The sequence below is a fragment of the Artemia franciscana genome, unplaced genomic scaffold, assembly GCF_032884065.1.
Source record: "Artemia franciscana unplaced genomic scaffold, ASM3288406v1 Scaffold_364, whole genome shotgun sequence".
Lineage (NCBI taxonomy): Eukaryota > Metazoa > Arthropoda > Branchiopoda > Anostraca > Artemiidae > Artemia > Artemia franciscana.
This window is the reverse complement of record NW_027064236.1, coordinates 489825-512135: the sequence shown is the minus strand read 5'-3', so window position 1 is coordinate 512135 and position 22311 is coordinate 489825. Positions and strand designations below refer to the sequence as shown.

General features: G+C 35.0%; 1 protein-coding gene across 1 annotated transcript in view; it reads right to left on the bottom strand.

Annotated features, from left to right (window-relative positions):
• LOC136043186 (RNA polymerase II subunit A C-terminal domain phosphatase-like) overlaps positions 1–22311 on the bottom strand; it is a 43976-nt gene that overhangs the window by 1198 nt on the left and 20467 nt on the right. Inside the window, exons 4-9 of the mRNA XM_065728121.1 lie at positions 17792–18042; positions 15371–15540; positions 12053–12486; positions 9413–9658; positions 6880–7020; positions 3740–4013 (exon numbers count right to left, since the gene is read on the bottom strand). Of these exons, the coding sequence (XP_065584193.1) occupies positions 3740–4013; positions 6880–7020; positions 9413–9658; positions 12053–12486; positions 15371–15540; positions 17792–18042 (1516 nt within the window). The remainder of the gene's footprint in view (positions 1–3739; positions 4014–6879; positions 7021–9412; positions 9659–12052; positions 12487–15370; positions 15541–17791; positions 18043–22311) is intronic.

Genomic DNA, 22311 nt, shown 5'->3' with positions numbered 1-22311 from the left:
AGGCCTAATTGGTTTCATAATCGTTTCTGCATAAATCAGAACGGGAACTAGCCAATGCCAGTAACAAAAGTATTCTGAGGGAGTTCAAAATTATACCATTTTTTGGCTTCATTTATGTCTTTTATTTTTTTATGTCTCTTTTATCCTTGACAAAAAAGGGGACAAGTTATAGCTCCGTAGGATAAACCTCTTCTGTCGAAACTAGCGTATGTCTCTTTTTCTTTATCTCCGTAACGGAACAAGATAGAATACCATTCAATTCATCGTTCTGAATTTATTCACGACACCCTCATAACTCATTTTCGACACAAATTGCATATGTCACCCATTTAATTATCACAGCCGAGATTTTTAGAGTCTTCTGGGTATGACAGACTGTGATGCTTGTAATTATTATACTATTGCTGCTTGGCAAGAGTTCTGTCCTAACGGATGCAATAACAACCATAAGGATTCTAAACCATAGCTTTTACATGAGACGATTACGGATAGCATGCATCCTCTCCTTTATTACTTTACTTATTAGTAGATACAAGGTAACCAAAAGAGACCACGCCTTCCTCTCCTTTCAAACCGGTAGCCGTTCCGAAACTGTCACCATGTAGCACCTTAATACTAAAAAAAAATAGAACGGCATTCTGCTTTAACATTAATACCACTATTCATCTAGATTTTGATTACAGTCATTCATTAATTAAAACAAGCAATAACACCAATTACTACTACTACTACTAATAACTCACTGCAGCACCAAGTCGCCTGAGGCCAACACAGCCACGCACGCTCCTCCTCCAACCTAATCTATTTGAAGCCTCCCTCTTTACACCCTCCCAGGAAGTTCCCATTTCCTTTAAATCTTTATTTATGACATCCTCCCAACCCAGACAAGGACGACCTGCTTTCCGTGTATCCCTAGACGGTTGGCCAAAAAGGACAATCTTTGGTAGTCTGTCATCCTTCATCCGTAGAACGTGGCCTAGCCATCTCAACCTTTCTTTCATTATAGCCCCAGAAAGCGGGATTGAACTACACTTTTCGTACAACCTACTGTTTGAAATAATACGGTCAGTCAGCCGGGTACCCAGTACAATCCATAGGCAATTTCTCTGGAAAACATCTAGTAAATTTTCATCTGCTTTTCGGAGTGCCCATGCTTCAGAGCCATATTTGACCACTGTCATCACTGTAGCTTCCAATATTCTAATTACACCAATTAAGATGAAGTATTTGCTGTCAACATCACGTCGGTAGACCAACGACTAGTATACATAGAGAATCAAGCTAGTTTATATATATATATATATATATATATATATATATATATATATATATATATATATATATATATATATATATATATATATATATATATATAGATCCCATGTATAAAGCTGTATCTGTTTATTTTTCTAAATTAAACTGTACAATTTCCCACGAAGTAAAGGCACTAAACACCTTTTTAAAAATTGTTCTTTTTAGAAGGTTTTTAGCAAACAAATTAATTTCATGTTCATTTGGTCTATGCAGATCTTCTCAGATTGATAGAAATAAATTTAGTTTTGCTTAGGTAACGGGCCGGGATACTTTTTCACCAGTTTTCGAGTTAAAAAGATAAGACTTATTGCTTAAAATGAACGACCATAAAATCTAACAGGTTGGATTCTCATTTTTGATATAAAAAAAAAACACAAAACGGGTGATTAAATAACAGCAAGACAACAACGAGAGATAAAACGAAAAATTATAAAAACTAAAAGAAGAAAAAAGGAGAAAAATTCAAAAAGTATGTGAACAATATTGAGATGGAAACACATTTAAAAAATTATCAAAGAAGAATCTGGGATGAAAATGAAAGTGGGAAAACTATGATATCAATAATAATAATAATAATAATTTATTTATGCCCTCTATACATACATGAATGTACACAGAGGAATATAGGAAACAAATGAAAAGAAAACTGAAAGCTAAAAAATTACTCTTCTGACGAAAAGGGCAACAATGAATAGCTCATAATAGCTCGATAGTACATAAAACTAAAACACCCATAATAAATAGCAAATAAACACTCACAATAAATAGTTCAGTCTTATTAAAGCTATGGCGACATAAATATTTATACATCAAACAAGACAGTTAAGGAGAAAATTGATTTTGGTCTCTTAGAATCTAATGTAAAACGATCGTATTGTTGATCCATTTTAACAGTTATATCAAATATTCCAAATTTTCAGATAATATATCTATTTTTAACTATAATGTGATTCCAAGAAAATATTTACAAAGCCGAAAAAAGTACACGCGAATACGCTCTTTATCACTTTTACTTAAAGTCTTCAAAAATGGAACAATGAAAAATACATGAGGTGCAAACATTGAATTATAAATTATAGCAAGTGTTTGTTTATCAAAAGGACCTTTTACCCTGCCTAACAGGCAATAAGATTTTCTTAGTTTTTCTAATGCAGACGACAACACCAACTCACGCGTAGCTTTAACTGTCAGGGCAAAGTAATGACTAGCTAACTGGTCCTGTTATACAGATGATGCATGCTTTTTTTTCATACCATAATGTAAGGCAATGGATATGATTTCAGATAGATAAGGACTGAGACAAACAACAACCAAGGCCCTCCGGGAGAAAAGTGTCTTTTGCGATTAATTTTCTTGGGGCGAGGGTTAAGTGCTGCGTTTTTTGTGAACGAAGTATACAGTCTAATTCTTCTACGCCATTAGCTACATTCTTTGACCTCATAAAGAATTACTCACAGGGCTCATTTTGGGGTGTATTAAATATAATTTAAGTCTCCACTCAAAGTGGAAGCTTGTCAAAATAGACATACAATATTCAAGTAGAAAAGACAAACAAAGGAGGCATAAGTCTTTGAAGGAATTTAGTAGTATTGATCAGGTTTAGGGTGTTTCTTACGTGAGCATTTCAATTTAGGTTAGCAGAAATAGTGATGCCCCGCATTTTTAAAGAGACTGTAGTAGTATCAGGAGAGACAGTGTGAAGTGAAATTGGAGACAATCATACAAAAAAAGAAAGCCATCATTAAAATTAATTTATATTGATTTTTTCAAGTTTTGACAAGTCGGACGAACATTTCGGGGGGGGGGGGTCAAACCATCAGGCCCCTCCCCTCCTGGATACAGCCTTGGTCTGAAATAGGACGTCTGTTTTGTCAGTAGAAAACTTCACAGTGGGCTTTTATTTATAGTCGTAGTGATGCACTGGGGGATTCCCTCAAGGATTGCTTGAAGAACCCATGAAAAATTTATAGAAAACGTCGAAAAAACAAATATTTAGCAGCACACCACTCATTCAAAAACTTCTAATCCATCACAAATTTGCATCTGGTATACCTATATCTCAGGAACACCTGCACAGAATGGGAGATGAAAAATCACCCTGAGATCAGTCCAAATGGTCATCTAAGCAAAATTTGCAGAGAAATTAATTGGCAGGATATAGGATTCAGATAAGTTGATCGTCAAGTGGTTCATAAGGTGGTCCATGGAATTTTGTAGTTTAGCCTAAAATATAGGCTAAACAGGATTGTTTAGTCATCCAAAAATTCAACAATTGCAAAAGTTTATTCGCGAGGCTGTTGACAAAAGACTGAAAATAATGAAATTATAGAGATAAAAAGAAAGAAAACTGCATCTAAAAGACAGAGAATATACAAATAAACTAAAATGTCCCCTTCCCTGCATCTCAAGAAAGAAAAATGGTTACCTTCATATACATCTCCTGTAGGACCAAACTCACTTTCATCTTCTAACTCATTAAAATTTTCCATTGTTTTGATCCATGTTGCGTCAGGGTCATATTCTTCTTCTTCCTCGTCTCCCAAAAATTCTTCATCACCAGCAAAGAGTGACTCTTTATCTTCTTCTTCATCTAAAGTACTTTCTACTTCTTCTGACATTTCATCTAACATTTCCTGGGTAAAAGGGACGGGCGGCTTTTCAGCTTCTAAGTTTTTTAACGAGCGCGAAGTTTCGGCTTCCTTGAATAAATTACAATGATATAAGGACAAATTAGCGGTTAAATTAGAACAATTAGAAAACAAATAATGTAAATTAGAGAAATTACTGTAAAAAATTAGGATAAAATAGGTAATTTAAATGTTGGAATGTTAGCAACTCCTTGTGTCATAATATTTAGATACAGCACGCTCTCAATCCCCTAACTTGAAATCAGACCAAAAACATCGGTAAAATGAAATCATCAAACTATTTTCAAAATCATAAAATCACTCCAATTAAGTTTAAAGGACAAAATAGACACAGTGGTATTAGCCCACTATGTTTCGTTACGTGGACACAATCTTCTAGGATAGCCTTTCGAACAGCAGTATGAGGTTTGAATTAGTTACTTAATATAAGTCACAGTTCAAAAGTTTTCCATAGCCGAAATTCAGGATGAGGGGGGTTCCTCGTAAATATCACAGTCTGTTTGTATCCATTTGCTTCTCTTTGTTCGATGGGGTTATTATTTTTATACTGTTCATTCGGTGAAATAATTAATTAATTGGGCCACTGCGCACAGGTTACCTTCTAGTAGTGGCCATATTTACTGAATTCATTTTCTTTCTTTTATAAGTTGGGGAAAATAGAGGAGAAAAGTAAAGTAAGAAAGAAAAAGTTTTCATAAAGACTCAGACTGCCCTTAAATGCTGATATTATAGAGGTGTCAACACTGACCTCAAATTTCGATGAAAACGAAACCACTAACACATGCTAAAAAAGCGTGATCAAAGTTTTTTCTTTAAAGGATTATAGACAAAGCTAAAGAGGGACGACATGCTCAAGTCCATTATAACTAGGAATGGACTAATTGACATAGCACTTGCTTTTCTTTTAAATTATAAATTTCTGTAAGGATCAAAATTAAAAGTTGCTTTCTTGCAACAAAATAGCCTAAAACTAAAAAAGATAAAATCTCGATTTTGGGTGCTTTAAAACAGAAAATTTCGATGGGAGAATTTAAAATTGTTTCTTCTAAAAATGAGCACGGTGATCTTTATAATTTGTAATTATGTTCGTTTAACCCATTCTACTTTTATGTTTGTCTCTAATCAATGGTGACGAGACGTCTCACGAGAATCTACCTTTCAAGGTATACACTTGACCGAAGTTGGATTTGTTTAAACCTGACGAGAAATAATTCTAGTTTATTCATCGTTTCCGAAGCGTTATTTTTGTCTCTTCTGAGTTTTTTTCATACAAGTATTTCAACACTTATTGAAGTTATCAATTCTTCAAAAAATTTGCGTTTCATCCGCAGCCTTTTAATAAAGTCCATAGCTTTACTTATCTATCTTTTTTTTATTGATTAAGCTTATATTAGCCAAAAAATTTTCCGATTGCAACAAAAGAAAATTTTATTAAGCCTACAGACGATTGAGCACTCCCCCCCCCCCCCCACCCAAGGGGTTGTCAGAGAATCACTGTGCCAATGTAATGCAATTAAAGATGTGGAAAAACATACAAAGACTTGGATATTTGAAAAAGAAAGGGGTTTTGAACCGGAATCCAATGAGAGGGAAAAGGAAAAAAAAATTGATACACTGTATTTGAATACAATTCTTTTAAACGTTCGATGTATAACTAATACAGTTAACTATAAATTTAATTGAAAAAGATGATTTATTTACTTGTAATACAGCCCAGATCGCGTTTTTTTTTCTTTTTATGGCATCAAAACTCCCTTTATCAGACTAACTGCGGGATTAGCTCTTTAGCGTTCTAAACACCATGGGAAAGTTAATCTTATTGAAACTTATATGGGAGTTACTGTGAGTTAAAAAGGGAGTACAGGCGTAAACATCCAGAGAATGGGTTACGCTATACAAGTTTTTGAAATTAGTATACCTCTAAAACGTATAGCTTCAACTTCCCAATCCTAGCTGACAAAAAAAAAGGAAAAATAACTGTAAGACAATTAGCAGTGCAGAGTTCTTGTAATTCTAGATGCTATTGAGACACCTCCAACCAATGGGCAAGTCCCACCTAGTTGTCCTCTATCCCCATCCCTAATGAATTATTTATGTGGGTTAACAAGGATACTAATGCAGTAGAGCTCCCTCCATGAAGGTTAAAATTTCACCGATATAAGCTAAAAAAGGAACGTTTTATATGGTAAGCAACCGTTTTCTGAGCAAACTCTCTTTGAACATTAAAGACTATCGTCAGCAAAACAACTGTTTATTCTAAATAGTCAGAAATAGTATTAGAAACAGAAATTTTGGCCTTCCCCATTCCAGCTATCCTAACATGGATATTCATCGGTTTAGCCATCCCTCCGCAGAAAATCTGAAACGGTCAGTCTCGAAATTATCTGCCTAATATTCTGTGAGAGAACAAGACCAGCAAGGATACTATTTAAGAAGGAACAAAGGGGTAGTGGAGAGGAGCGGTTCCTTACCTGGAAAATACATTATCAGCCAATGTCAAAACGAGAAAATAATGAAATTCCTCAGCCGTATTACCCCTCAATGAAAATTGTCAGGTTTAAACTCTAATTATTGTATCACAGTAAGCATTAACATACTTAAGTCAGTTGAAAATTAATATCTCGTCTATGGGTGCGTTTAAACCAATTCGAGGTGACAATTTTTTCATTCATTTTTTTTTTTATTATTATGGCAGCTTATTCCCAGCAGCTCCTGTTCACGCACAAAATTTGATGCACGCGCAAAGTACCCAGATCCAGAACCTAGAACTCTTTATCTAGGATTTCAGGTTTGACCAATCCCGTAGCTTCTAATATTTAGCTTCTAGTACGCATTATAGTCTAGAAATATTTAGCTAGGAGCGTATAGTAGGTCCAGTAAGCAGTCTTACCTCGTTAGGCATCAAAGATTAACTCACCTGCCTAGCAATCTGCGATGTAACACAGTGGGAAGGCGGACGATACTTATTTGATGCTTGGGTTTCAGTCACGGGGAAAAGACCTTCAACAACATGCTCCCATCGCTCTGCACAAGCCCAAAGCCAATCTGGAGTCACGAGCTGTAACAAAATTCGGCCATTCAAAACACTTGAAATGAAGCATTAACCGAAAGTCAGTTTTTAGATCTGCTAAAATTACTTCACGAAAAGGGCACAATTGAAAAAAAAACTGGCTGCACCCTAACTAATGATAATTAAAACAGCCCTAAATATATTAGGATATTTCTTTCTTTAAGGATTTCGCTAAGGTGAGGTGAGCCCAGCCCTTTTTGAAACAAAGTACATAAAGCACTTACCATAAAAGAGGTACTTCATTAAAATTGAGTAAAAGCCAAATTTAAAAAGTAATTAAATCTATCACTTTAGTACTGAACTCTTCACTTATTGCTATTGTTCCTACTACCCCCATTTCAAATAATTGCAAATCCCCTGATTGTCCCCATTAGATAGAAACCTTTCTCGATTTCTCAGTCTGTGAGACAAGGAAAAACTTTGAGAATCTTAAAAAAAAAATGACACATTTATACGGATTTTGAGACATTTGAGACATACTTAATAGAACTTACGAATTTTTTTTTTTTTTTTGCCCAATTTAGTTTCCTTTAGCAATGGAAATTACTTTTATTAGTAATTGGAACTTTTTACGCCTGTCGTTTAATTACCCGTACTGTTTTTGTTACAAACGTCAATAGCATAGAAGTCTCAAAGAATGCTCCTAAGCTTGGACAGTCAAATACTATAAGCAGGTATGTATGGGGGGAAGGGGAACCGAAATTCTTTTTTCCCCTTGGAATATTTGGTAAAAGCATTCAATGGATTCTACATTATTACTTACTAAAGAAATATGTAAGTCATCTATTATGTCATTTCGTCCGTAAAGAGATGGTCAATATTTTTCCTTGTCCAGAGCTAAGAAGGACTTAAAAAATGAAACTTGCACAATGTTAACATATGAGAGATAAAACAATGACATACATTAAAACCAAGCTATGACCTTTATATTTAGCCAAATTCAAGGTATACTTCACTTAACAACACATACTCTTAACTTTGATCATCTAATTATCAATACAAAGTAAATTCCAACAAAGTGGATTATAGTGGGCGACCCAAATTTAAGCAACTGGATTGTCCAAGAGATTGGTGCCTTGACTTTTCTTTTAATACTAATAAAGTGTTTAAACTATTTAAACCTACATTCAACATAAATTACAATAAGAACCTCCATTGAATCTTTTGTTCTTTCTTTTACACCTAAATAAAAAATCAGAGAGGAAGAAAATACAAGATTAAACAAATAAGAGATAACAATAAAACAACAGTTAGGGCTTTAAATGTACCAAAACGTAACAAACACTCCCCCCCCCTTCCAAAGAAGAGTTCAAGATAAGGTAAAAAATATTTGATCCTGTTTTTGGTAGTTGGATTATTTTTTTCGTCCACTGAAAATCCAAATTCAATAGTTTTGCTCAAAAAGTAAATGGTTAAATTTACAATTAAAGAGAGCCAGGAGTCCAAATTCTGCAACTAAACTATGGAAGAAACTAAATTAAAAAATTGGGCCTGAGTTTTTCAGGACTAATTTCGCATTGGGATGGATACAATCAAAATAGTGACCTGATAACTGATTTAATTATTGGATTAGCAAGGTTCTTTTAGAAGAAATCGGAAGCTACTAGCGCTACCGATGGTGCAAGTTTGTCCAATTCAAAACAAGTTGAATTTTGAACTATCAGGTTCTGGATTTCAGTAAGGGTCTGACTTAATTTGTTTCTGAGCTGAATGAAATATCCTGAAAGTAGATAGGTTCTTTAATTTGTAAAATTTTATTGATTATAAAAACGTTAGGGCTATGTTAGGCCGAACAAGGGCACCTTTATGCCATTTCGGCAAAATTTGCTCATTCATCTTCGGCTCAATGCATGAAAAAAGCAAAAGAAAAAAAAATCAAGAGTTGTATTTGGGATTTTGTAATTCCTTCAGAATATTCCGAAATCAATCAAATGTTCCACACCTGGAAGTTTTAAAACAGCAAAGTAATTACCAGCAAATATCATTTTTCCACCATATTACTGCCCAACCACCATACCACCATGCAGTCCAAATACAGCGTCAACAATGAGTTCTAAGAGGGTAACAATAACCCACAACTGGGTAGGGTAGGAAGGGGTAGGGTAGATGAGTGCACTGAGGTTCTGATACTATCACTCGCTTAAGCTTGGCTATTTGAGCAATTAAGCAGTAAGACCGAAACTCGATTTGTATTGGGTTTTCAATCTATACCATTTAGTTTAGAGAAGGGCATCTATTCGAAACCCGAGAAAGCGACATGCTAAATTGGTTTATATGTAATTCAAGAGAAACACTTAAATTAGAATCTATCTGAGGCTTGTTCTCAATAGCTTCGAAAATATATCATTGGAAAACAAACTTGTGAAACAGTTCAACTTACTTTGATGTACTTCAGCTGCTGGGCCTTTTTCACCTTTGCCGTCCCAAGAATCGGAGCAATTACATGTGTAGTGGCATCTCCTTTCTGACTAGGCCTCCTAGGAACTATATCTTTCGTAACATTGGCACCTAAGCTTCGAGCAACAAGAAAGGGTCTGCTCTTCTCAAGAACTTCGGTATTTGGTATTACGTGACTGAAGACGATATTAACTCCAGCCAAAACTTTTGATCTAACATAAGGTATGACCTGTGGAGAGTTATTGAAAACATTTAAGAAGCTGGTGATAGCATTTTATTTTAATCAAGAAATATGGTAGGCCAAGGGAGTTAAGTCCTGGGCTATGTATGTCCAAAATATATCTACAAATAAGGAGTAATTCTTTTCTCAGAATGGATTTAATACAAAACCTTTTGTACTTAAGATATTAGTTCAAGAATAGACTTTGTATGCGTTTTCAACCTCATTATCCATTCCTAGAACACCCCCTTGAAACTTCGGTTCGTGTATACGAATGGTTTCAAGGATATTCTTTTTAAGCTTCTACAACCTTTAGAGGTTAAAATTCTATATCTGACCTGACTTAACTGACCATATAGGAAAAGTCATAATTTAAAACGATAGTGTAAATGCTCCAATAAAGACGTTTATTTTGCTTATGGCAACCCTGTTAATAGCTCCCTTTTTAAGGATTTCAACATGGCTAACGCCTGCCAAAGAGGTAAATGAAATTTTGTGGAAATTATCTTTAAAAAAAGAACTTGATAAAAAAGGATGGTAGTACGTTCTTACTGTTAATGCTGATTTGTATATATTTTTTTTTATCAAAAAAGAAAGATAAGCAACCCCAGAAAATACAACTCGGGAGGGACTAGTTGCCAATAATTAAAAAAAAATCACAAACCAAAGCATTCAAACCCTCTGAGCTAGAGAAAAAAAAATTCAGAGAAGAGCGAAGCTGTTACTGTTTGATTTGGCTATTTTCGTCAAAACAATTGATCTCATCGTCATTTCTGACTTTTCTACTGCAAAAAATTGTATTTTCTCTTTCGGAATGATTTTAGATATAATATTTTATCCTTAAAATATTATCATTTATCATTACGATGGCAGTATAGTTCCCACCAGGGAGAAGTGGTAAGTGTCCAACAATCTTATTAATTTGCTGTTTCAGGAAAAAATAGGAGTCTTAGTCACGAACAATGGAGCAACGAACGTTAAATATCTACAAAAAGTAAACTGTTTTAGCATTATTTTCTATGGACGCCCATAAGAGGGGGGGGGGCACCGGCTCCCTGGCTTAGTGACACTGCCTTATATTTTTTTATTTTTGTTTTGAGATTTGCATTATACAACATTGGAAATTCTGATTAGATCCAGTTTTAGCCAGTTTTTTAGATGTTGTGCTTTTTTACGATTTTTTCATTTTTATGGTTTTATGACTCCGAAATGCGAATTCGGTCCTTCGGAGCTTGTGATAGACATTTTTGAAATTAAATATCCAATCTCCCCTCTCTAAAATTCAGCTTAGTGGCTAGTGGGCATTTTTTCCATTAATTTAAATGACAATGAGCTCCAATCAGTTAGCTACTACCTCTAATTCAACCAACGGATACTTTTTAGGCTAGTTTAAGAGACTCCAGATGAAGATTATCTACCAGCCTTCCACTCAAATTTGTATTTGCGCAACAATGATTGATATCATTGAAAGAGTCTAGAAGCAGAAGGTAATGCATCTTATAGCATCGTCCCTTGCCTCAGATAATTTATTTTAGATTTTTTCAAAAACTAAAAAAGCAGATTAATATGATTAGCATCAAATTGTTAGAAGTGATGAAAGACTTGAAAGCCATGGCTATTTAGAGCAAAGCCAAAAGAAATGTGAGAGGTAAAGCATAACCCTGTTTCAGAATTGTATAAAAATAATAGCATTTAACCTTTTGACAGAGAGTCTATCATCCATCCTAGGGTAGAATAAATATAGATAAACATAGAGTAAGGGTAATTCAAACGACCACAGGAATTACAACAGAGATGGCCGAGATTTTGGGCTGATTGATGACAGACAATGTCCACTGGACTTATATGCAAAACGGGGGACTGAAGTCGTCTGAGCCTCATAGGCGGATATGATTAACCACATACTCAACTGAAACCAAAATTATCAGAAATGACAGCTTTAAACTATAGACAGGTAGTTTACTTAATGCTGAATGTATAAGTAAATAAAAAATAATGAACATAAAATGCCTCAGACATCCAAAAATAACAGTCATTTATTGCAAATGACTGTTTACCATAAACTGTCGAATAAACTAACTGTCTAATTCGAAAAAAATTTGAAAAAATGAGGTATTTTTAACTTACGAACGAGTGATCGGATCTTAATGAAACTTGATAATTAGAAGGACCTCGTAACTCCGACCTCTTATTTTAAATCCCGACCGAATTTTCTGTCATTGGGGGGACTTGTGGGGGGGGGGAAATCTCGGAAGACGCTTAGAGCGGAGAGAAAAAATGCCTCAGGGATCCAAAAATAACAGTCATTTATGGTAGTACACAGATACTACAAAGACGCTGCAAAAGAAATATCTTAAAAGGAAACTCGGATATAAGAAAAGTAAATGAGCAAGAGTAAATTACCGTTTTTAGGTCTGGGAGTTTCTTATCCCCTTTTTTCAGGAAATCATCATACATCTCGTAGAAAGTTTTGTGAATAGATTTCAATATGTCTTGTAAATAAATAAGATAGTCATCACTGTCACTCGGGTCCTCAGCTGAATAATCAAACTGGACTGGCATGTTCCTTTCATTTGTTTGATCGTCCTTCTTTTGTTCATTCTCACTCTCTAAGCTCTTGTCAGTTAAAACATTGTCTTCAATTGGTGAACTGTCATTTTCAGTGTTTTCAAATTCTTTTTTAATATCACTATTCTTATTCTCTTTGTCTAGGCCTTCTTCCATTTTTCCACCGCTCTTTTCTTCCACGCCCCTGTCTACAATTGGCACTCTGATACTGTCTGCAGTCTTTTCTTTAGTAACATTTTTTTCTTTGCCTTGTTCTCTTTTAGGTTTCTCTGAAAAAAAAACGAGTTCAATAAGTGAAAGGATTAAGATTACAGAGTCAGGGAAGCGCATGGTGATGGCAGAAACAAGCAAATTGATCATTGATATGAGACATGAAACAGCGAAATTTTTATTTACAGTTATCGAACTCCTCTTATTAAAAATCGATCAAACAGATAAATAATGTACAAGTAATGGCAAACAGTGTACTGCTAAACGGTGTAAAAGGTGTACTGATACATATTCCGAATCGACAATTGTAAAATTAGGCTGTTTCAAGATTTGTCCATTTTAGTGTCATGTGTATATAGCTCCATACCTCAACATTACCTCAACATACCTCATACATACCTCAACAAATATTGAATTTACTGTGCTGTCATATATACAAAACAGCAGAGAATTTTATACTCTACACAATAATCTACAAGTTTGATTTTTTTTTTCTACCTCGTTTCGGCTTATTACCATATAATGTCTTTCAGCGATTTTCACTCATTTTTTTTCTAAAGAATTGGAACTGAAACAAAGCACTGCCGGAACAGCCTAAAGAATTAAAAAGGCATGTGGCAATAATAACGTTAATGAACGCACTGACTTGGTTAGCAAAATTTTGCTACAGAGCTTTTAGTCTCAAAGATGGGTCCCGAAAAAGTCAACCTAGAATAATCCAGGACAAAGATTTGATGACTCTGGTCGAGACCCAACCATCACATACGACAGGTGGGATGGCAGAAGAGCTGGATGTCCAGCCTATTTTGGTTTTGATGGTTTGAAACATTTCGAAAGGTCAAAAAGGATTGAAAAATGGGTGCGCTACGATTTGAACGATCGAAAAATGTTTGTCAAGTTTCAAGGTCTTTTCTTCTTTTTTTGCGCAACCAAAACGATCCTTTTACTGGATCAGATCGTTACTTGTGGTGAAAAACGGGATCCTCTATGACAACAGGAAACGTTCAGGACAGTAGTTGGACACAGATGAGCCACCCAGGCAATTTTCAAAGGTAAAAAAACACTAAAAAAGGCCATCGTTACTGTCTGATGGTCAGCGGCTGGTGTGATTCGCTATAACTTTCTGCAACCGAAACAAACCATCACAGCAGAGTCCAATTGTGAGAAAATCGACAAAATGTATCAAAAATTGCACCAGTAGCAGTTTTGCTCCACGACCACGCTTGTCCACACGTCTAACAAATTACCATTCAAAAATTAGACGAATGACGCTCTGAAGTTCTACCAGGCCCACCATACTCCTCAGACCTTTCACCAATCGACTACCATATTTTCAAGGACTTTGATAGCTTTCTCACCGGTAGAAAATTCATCAGTCTTGACGAGGCGAATAAGGCATTCGTCATTTTTTATTGAAAATCGAGCACCCGATTTTTATGCCGACGGAATAAATCGACTCATGTTATGTTGGCAGAATTATAATGAATCAAATGGTGCTTGCTTCGATTCAATTGAAAAAGCCATCAGTGAGATATTACAGTTTGAAGAAGCCTCATAAAATCAGAAGCAAGCCAGACTATTGCATATTATCATGCAAACGAATTTGGGCGTTTAGGCGATATTCGGCCAAACGAATTGGGCGATATTGGGCATATCGCCCAAACGAAGAAAAACAGAATTTTACCCTATTAACCTGGAATTAGCGAAGAATCATCAGGACTCAAAACTCTTTTTATGCAGTAAATACGGTATACAATTCTGAATGCCTATTTACTGAGTTATACCGAACAATGTTTTTTAATGTAGTATCTTAAAATTCAAGTTGACAAAGAAATAAGTTACTGAATAATTTCATCATTGAAACATTTGAAGCTCTATTTTTGCATTAAATGGTTTAAAAACTTCATTTTTGAAAAACTTCAAAAGCTTCATTTTTAGTTACTATGAATTTAGGCTCGTTCTGTTGAGTCTGACGTCGCAGCAATGACAAACTTAGCTTCCAAGCATAACGAGCTCGTTTCCACTTTGACCTCGAGTCCAAACCCATACCATCTCAGGCAACTGAGCAGAAAAGGATAAGAAAATATTCATTTTCTACTATATCCACCATAGATAGAATTCTTATGGAGGGTCATAGATGTTTCTTGAATTAGAACCTCCGCTACTGTTTGACTACGTCAAAATATATATATTGAAGGGTACAGATAATTGCAAAAACTTAGATGAAACACTGCGTATAAATGTAATTATATAAATGTAATTGTATCTCAGTCTTGCTTTCAAATGGACCTTACCTGCGAGGAAACCAAATGGAATTTTGCAATTGTGTATAGCTACACATGCATTGAAATACCCAATGGAGTCGTTTTATAGAATATGAATGAATTTAAAGTCACAGAAAAAAAAAACTATTTTTAGCAAGTAATGTCTAAAAAATATGCATATTGATAAAAGAAAGTTAACTTAAGTTAATCCATGTTATGAAGTGACAAAAATAAAATTCCCGTTGAAACGCTTTTTCTAAATAATGTTAGGACAACATAACTCTAAAATTACTTATTTCATTTTATCCGGAGCGATTGTATTTAACCAGCAGTTGCAAGATAAATAGAGTTTAAATTAGTTAGAACGTTGTTTTGGCGGAAATTGAATGGGTTGGGTTGTATTGGATTGCGTTCACGCCGAAATGTCGAGGTTGAACTAATGCTAAATTCAGCCAATACAAATCTTCATAGAATTCTCTGATTGGCTGATGTCAACAAGAAAATTCTTATTGGCTTAAATCATCGCGAGTAAAATCTCAGCACTAGAAAAATTTTCATTGTGAAAGGACCTTAAGAATTTTTGGCGCAATAGTCGAATTCAACTCGTTACATGTACGCTTACAAAAATTCCCCTGCTTTTAGATAGACCTAGAAAAAAGACGCTCTATGCAAGACTCACCATTGGGACTGTCTAATTCTTTCTTTTCAAGCCCTGGAGGGGCGTGAATATCACCAGTTCTTTGGAAAAAATGATACGGCTTCACATGGATTAGATTCGGTGCGAAGTTCCATACCTCTTCCCTGTCATCAACGATGCAAACAAAATTATCCCCACATGGAAACAGGGCCCTAAAAGGAGCCTGAATTAGCATGGAAATCGAAACAACTTGAAGCATATTCCACTCGTGTTTTTGGTAATTAACAGTTTGGCTCATATCTTCGTCATAAATCGAAAACAATTGAACATCACGAAAATTTTTAAAACTACTTCAGAATAGGATAATGTACCTAATATTCGTATTTGAGCTTTTGCAATCGCACAATTCGGTTTTAAAGACAAATACTGCCTCAGACACGAGTAATGCTTAAAACAAAGACAGAATGGTAGTTTCTGAACGAGTGTTAAACACACTAACTGCATGAAAGTTCTTAAGCCAAACTGGCCAGACATGACAATAAACAACAAAGAGAGATAAAACTCTACAAAAAGAAAACTTCGAACGAGACGACGGCCAGTACAAAGGAAAGACTAAAACAATGCGGATATTTCGCCTGTATCCAAACAAGGCGTCCTCAGCACAAGATAAAAATAAAACCAAACTAAAACAAATAAAAACCACCATCAATAATATTAAATAGAATTGTCGCTACTTATCCATGTAGGGAAAAGCAGCTATTTGAGTTACTTCAATGAGAATCAAAGAGCAACTGAGGAAAAATTATGAAAATTGAAACTTAGTTAACTATGAAAATTAACTAAGTTTCAATTGTCTAATTAACTAAGAACTACAAGACCATTGACTGACATTGATTGACTGATTGACTGAGTCCCATGAAACAATGTAATCTCTAGAAAACTCTAGAACATTATTTGCCCCAATGATGTTTAGAATGGATCATTGTTTACTTGCCAAAACTACAGCATTTCATTAAGAAATTAATGGTACCACAAATTTTGCTAAATTAAATCAACAAATATGCATATGAGTTTTTTTTTAATTCGTTGTAACCTCCACAATACGGCTACATCTTGAAAGCCTGGCTTAAAAAAAATCATATTTACCATTCTGTCTGTTTACTCTAATTTTTGCATTGCAACAAGAGCATGTCTTTTGATTGGTGACCCTCTCCTCTAGCACGAGCGCCAAAACTAATATGAAAGAAGAGCAAGTTCATCCAAAACGTTTTGAGAAGATTGAACCCCAGGGATATCAATACACTTGGGGTCCCCCTTTCAACCTTGTCATTACAAGCATGCTACATCTCCTTTGAAGCAGTGCCGACCATAAAATGATTCTGGCAACCACACTCGCATTTACACCTAAACTTGCCTACACTCACTTTCACATTTATTTTCACTCTCAAGCTCATTTTCCTATTACTGTCATACAGACATTATAGGAACTTGAAGAAGCAGATATGCTACACGTTGCTGCGAGAACATGACAATAGAAAGTGTCAGTATAAGTAAGTATACCATGGTTATATACCCAGCAGTTGGGCCAGAGCAAACTATAAAGATTATCCTTTTGTAGGCTTGAATAAAAGAAATAGACAATCTAAACATAAGCAAGTCAGTTGGATTTCCTTGAATCATCGAATTATCTTAACGCCCAAAGTGAGCGGGAGCGACCTGCTCCCCATTAGACTGTCCCCCCCCCCCGAGATTTTGAAAAACACCGTTTTTCGTTTTTTCATTGAAAAATGCCTTTTTTATATTTTCATTGAAAAAAAAAAGAAGATAAACAGAAACTAGTCCCATTTCTAGATATGGAAATATACATCCACCCCCTATATCTTCGTAAATTGATGCCAAGCTATTGTCATTAAAGTGCAACAATTAAAACAATGCGTACTTTTCAGCTGCAAATTTGAATTCTATTTGAGCCAAAATCTGAAATTGTACAAATATATAGCAAAAAACTGCAAATCAGAATTTGATTCAATTGAGAATCTGAATTCTAATCAAATCCTTCCAACCACATACATACCTGTTTAACTTATATTTAATAGACTTATTAGGTTTAGCTTGAAGTATAGCATATAACTTACCTGATCGTATCATCGTCATCGTATCGTGGGGCTACCATCAAACCAGGGAAAGAGAAATAAAAGAAAGAATAAGATAAAATAAGAAAAGATAGAACATAAAAAATATAATATAAGAAAGAGAAATCTATTTTAGATTTCTAGAGCTCATCTATTTTAGAGTGAATATCAACAAACTTGCACTTGCTCATGAGTTAACTCTTTGAGAACCAAATTTTTGTATCTAGAAAAATATAGTGAATGCTGAAAATGTATTGGCTAGGTCTAATAACTGTAAAGTCTAATAACTACAGCCCTGACAAAGGACGATAAACAGAGATATGATACTCACTTCAGGTTTGCAGACTTTGTATGCTGGTTGAAGCATTCATCCCGTGAAAGGATTCGTTTCGAAAAAAAACGTCCAGTGGGATCCAACTGGCGCGCTATTTCATGGGCATATGTTCTTGTTCCAAAAGTAACAATATGCAACTCAAATATTTTCGACATCTCTTCTAAAAACTCCATCAAATGTGGTCGTTTACGGGTGTGATAAGAAGAACGCAATTGATTTGATGGCCCAAGTCGAAAGTGAAAAACGTCCTAAAAGAAACGCACAATAATAGACAATGACAATAATAATAAACAATAATTCAATTAATCCAATATAGTAGAGAACCTCGTAATACTACCCTATACCCTACACAGACATAGTTTTGTCTTTTTTGGGTAAATCTAATGGCAGTACAACGGGATTTTTTAATATGGAGAGATAGTAGGTGTCTCGCAACACGTAATGGGAACATAAGAGATGCCTCACAACACCAGATAGGGACATAGCGTACGATTCACAACATGTTTCTTTCCTATTGTAAGTATCAACCCTAAGAGATACTATATAATTGTTTCTAATGAAAAAGTGAAAGCAAGAAGCAATATTAAAACTTAAAACCTACAGAAATTATACCGTATATGAAGGGGAATGTCTCTTCCTTACCCTAATTTCTCCAATAAATACTGTTTAAAATGAAATTAAAACACCCTAAACGCATTGAGGTGGATTTCATGGCTTTCGACGTTCCAACAGCTTAAGCCTAAAATTTAGTCTAAAAAAAAAAAAACTTGGTTCCCAAATCAGTGGCCATAAAAAATGGCATAAACACTTTTCTGAAGAACTTCAAAGGATGGCAAGAACCTAAATATGTTAAGTAAAACACAAGAAAAGTCCACAGGCTTAAATTCAAGTCAGGGAAAAACCTAAATGTTAAAATTAAGGGACGGCGAAAACATAAATGTTTTGAAAAGAATATGTTTTAATAAAGAAATACCTAAAACCTAAATGTTCCAATTTGAGGCAGTGAAAAAACCTAAATTGTCAGAACAAACAATGGAGACAACCCAAATACTCGGATTGAAAAACGTCCCAGGTTTACACCTTGTTCTAGCCCTCTTCCCTATACGTCCCATGTTGAGATTTATTTTTTAGATATGCATTATTTGAGAATAAAATTAAACATCAAGTCTTCTCATAATAAACCTTCCAAGAATAAAAAATTTCAAACATTTCAACTTCACGTCCAGAAAACAAAACAAACAGAACACAAAATCCGTAATTCCAATTCTATGGAGACTAGTGGCAGTGCTTCTTAACCATTTTTGTCAACTCATTATTTAGAAACCAGCAAAGTCAGTTCAGACCTCTTTGGCTTAGAAAGCTTGGTACCATAATTTCAGATAGTCCTCTCCGACATTGACAACAAAACTTTACTTCAAGTGACATTACCGTAGGCTCTGGCTTGATTGCTAGCGATTTTTTGCTATCAAAAAATCGCAAAAATTGGGGCAAAAATTTGCGACCACAATTTTTGCCACAAGCAATAATTACGCCTCCTTTCGAAAAATACTGTAACGTCACATTTATCAATTCGGACAGAGATGCTCCCTTTTCGTAAAAAGCGCGGAAATTAATCCCTTACTACTTTCTAACAATAAGCTGAATCAGCGGACTAGGAAAGAAAAAACAAGAACAAAACCTAAGTGTTGCTCCTGCAACAAACCACGGTCCTATAATAATTGCAACTTAAGAGAACAGAAATTACTATCAATGAATTCCCACATCCCGAGACGGAAACAAAATTAAAATCAATAATCACATCTAATATAAAGATAACCAATAAATAAATGCATAAAGAATAGATAAATCCTAAAACGAACAGAAACAATAATGAGTAAAGAGACAAACTTAAAAGAAGCAGAGAGCTATTCATAATAATCAAAAACAGGAGAAGGGATATTGCTCTGTAAACCTTCTTAGCGTCGTAGTGTTATTTGCGCTATACTGGATTTTTTTAATTTCTGTTCAGATCTAGTTTTGACTAGTTTTCCCCTCGTTACAAATTTTAATATCACTCTCTGCTTTTCTTTGTAAAACAGTTTTGTTAAAAAATGCTTTTGAATTAATGATCCTTCATTTTTAATTTAAATGGTTTTATTGTTGGTTACCATTACGAATAGCATTAAAGTCCTTCGTTTTGATTAAGTGCTTTATCTCAGTATTTACTCGTGAGTAATTTCTAATTGTAATTTGAGTTTTAAGTGCAATTTTTTATGTGGAAAGGACACATGAAATTTTAGCTGTCCCCGACCCCACCATAAAAGATCCTAACATGACTTATTTTTTACATAGCCATTAAAGTTTCAACTTAATACCCTTAACCGTTTCTGAATTGCAGATATGCCATTTTGACTAGGTTAGTCCACACAATGTCTTTTGATTTGGTTCGAAAACCACTCAGCATTTCCAGACAGGTTAAACTTAATAACCTTAGTAACTTTTCAGGTATTGCAGTTACGTTTTCTTACAGTAACCAATTTGCGTTATTTCAGTCCCTTCTCCAAGGGCCTGTGGGGGTTATATTTACAGACATATTTACAAAATTCTTATTTTGTTCAAACAGAACCTTTTTGAACAAAGTAGTTATATCTAAATGTTGTTCAGGTGTCAGTGGAGGTTACGAGGGTACCAGCTAGCGAAAAACAACAAGCGAGAGGACTGTTTGCCTTTTGATTACTATAAACTGTTAAACAGTGCACTAGACCTATCAATTTTCTACCGAAAGAGCCCTCTCCGAAATTTCTACGGCCACTCGTTCAATATGAAATGGTTCCGTAAAAAAGAAAGCAACATAAAAGGCTTACGACCCTTTGCTACAGGCGTCAAATGACGATAAAAAAAGACCTATTTTGCATAGTATAGGGGGAGGGGACAAAAAAATTTCGACTTATAAAAATAAGGATACAAATAAAAAAATATTCCTTGAGATCCATGGGGCCAGGTCTACCACTTCCCTTTCGATCAATTAGCACCCCGGGTTAATAAGTTATTAAATGCTAAGTGACAGGAATAGGTTTGGTCAGAAAATTGTTTTCTTTCCAACTGAAATTGAAAAATTACACAGCAAGCACTGGTTTAATATGATCATATCCGATGAGAGTCAAACCCTTATAAATACTGCATATATTTCCTAAAAACAGCACCTTTTTATAGAAAAGCGACAAATTTTTTGCCAATGAGAGTTTTAGGCGAAAAAAGCAGCTTTTCGTTCATTTTACTGAAACTCCAAGCTGCCGCCGAAAAATTCTAGTATTTGATTTGAAAGTGTCAATTTTTGTAAACGTCTTGTTTCAAAGAGAAGTTCCTTCAAGAAACTTTTTATACTACTTATTCGTTTTGAGCTATCAAATCATTTTAAGGCTTGTGTCCATCTTACCTCTGATCTCATTTTAAAACTCAACTGATTTAAAAAAGCAATCTTCATTGCTAATTTAAAAACACCAACGTTTTAATTCTCTTGGCATGGTAGCCCTCGTGAATTTACAACAGGGTTTAGAGAAAAGTTTTTCGAGAATGGAGTTGCAGCAACAGAATTTTGCTAGGAACTAGACCTGGTTGATTTTTTTTCTGTAACAGCATTTGTCATATGTTGGACCATATATAAATTTTTAGACAGAGTAGTATGGCGGAACCAGAGTCTAATGTTATAAACAAAGATAGTTACATTCACGTGAAATGTATTAAAAAAAAAAATAGGCAGATCCGGAAAGTATTGACATATTAGCGCCTACATGATTTTCTTATATAGTACTCACCTAACCTCGGCTTCGGAGTTGAATACCGAAGTAAGGGTAGAAAGCTTCACCCCCCTCCCCTTAAAAAAATCAGATAAATTCTCTTAGGCTGTTAAACTTTAATATAAAACACCAAACTTGATGTCAATTCTATTACTAACAACTCATTCCAGAACTATTCCGCCTGATGCCAACACTGATACGCACGCTTCTCCTTTATCCCAATCAATTCAAAGCCTTTCTCTTTACACCCCCCCAGGAAGTTCGTATTTTCCTTTAATATTTCCTTACGACATCCTCCCAACACAACCGGGGATAACCTGCTTTCCATTTGGCCCTACATGGGTGGCCGAAAAAGAAAATCTTTGGCAACCTGTCATCTTTCATCCACAAAACGTGCCCTAACCATCTCAACCCTTGTTTCGTTATAGCCCTAGAAAGCAGGATTGAACCCCACTTTTCATACAGCCTACTGTTTGGAATATGTTCAGTCAGTCGTGTACCCAAAACAGTCCATATGCAAATCCTCTGGAAAACATCTAGCAAATCGTCCTCCGTTTTTCAGAGCACCCATGCTTCAGAACCATACTTGACCACTGTCATCACAGTGGCTTCCAATATTCTAATCTTGGGACTTATCTTCTTACTCTTCAAATTTTTTTAGTTTTACGGAATCAGTCTCACAATGCTGATTCTGGAGTTAGCTCAAACTTAGTCCCATTTGAACTATATGCTATTTCTAAG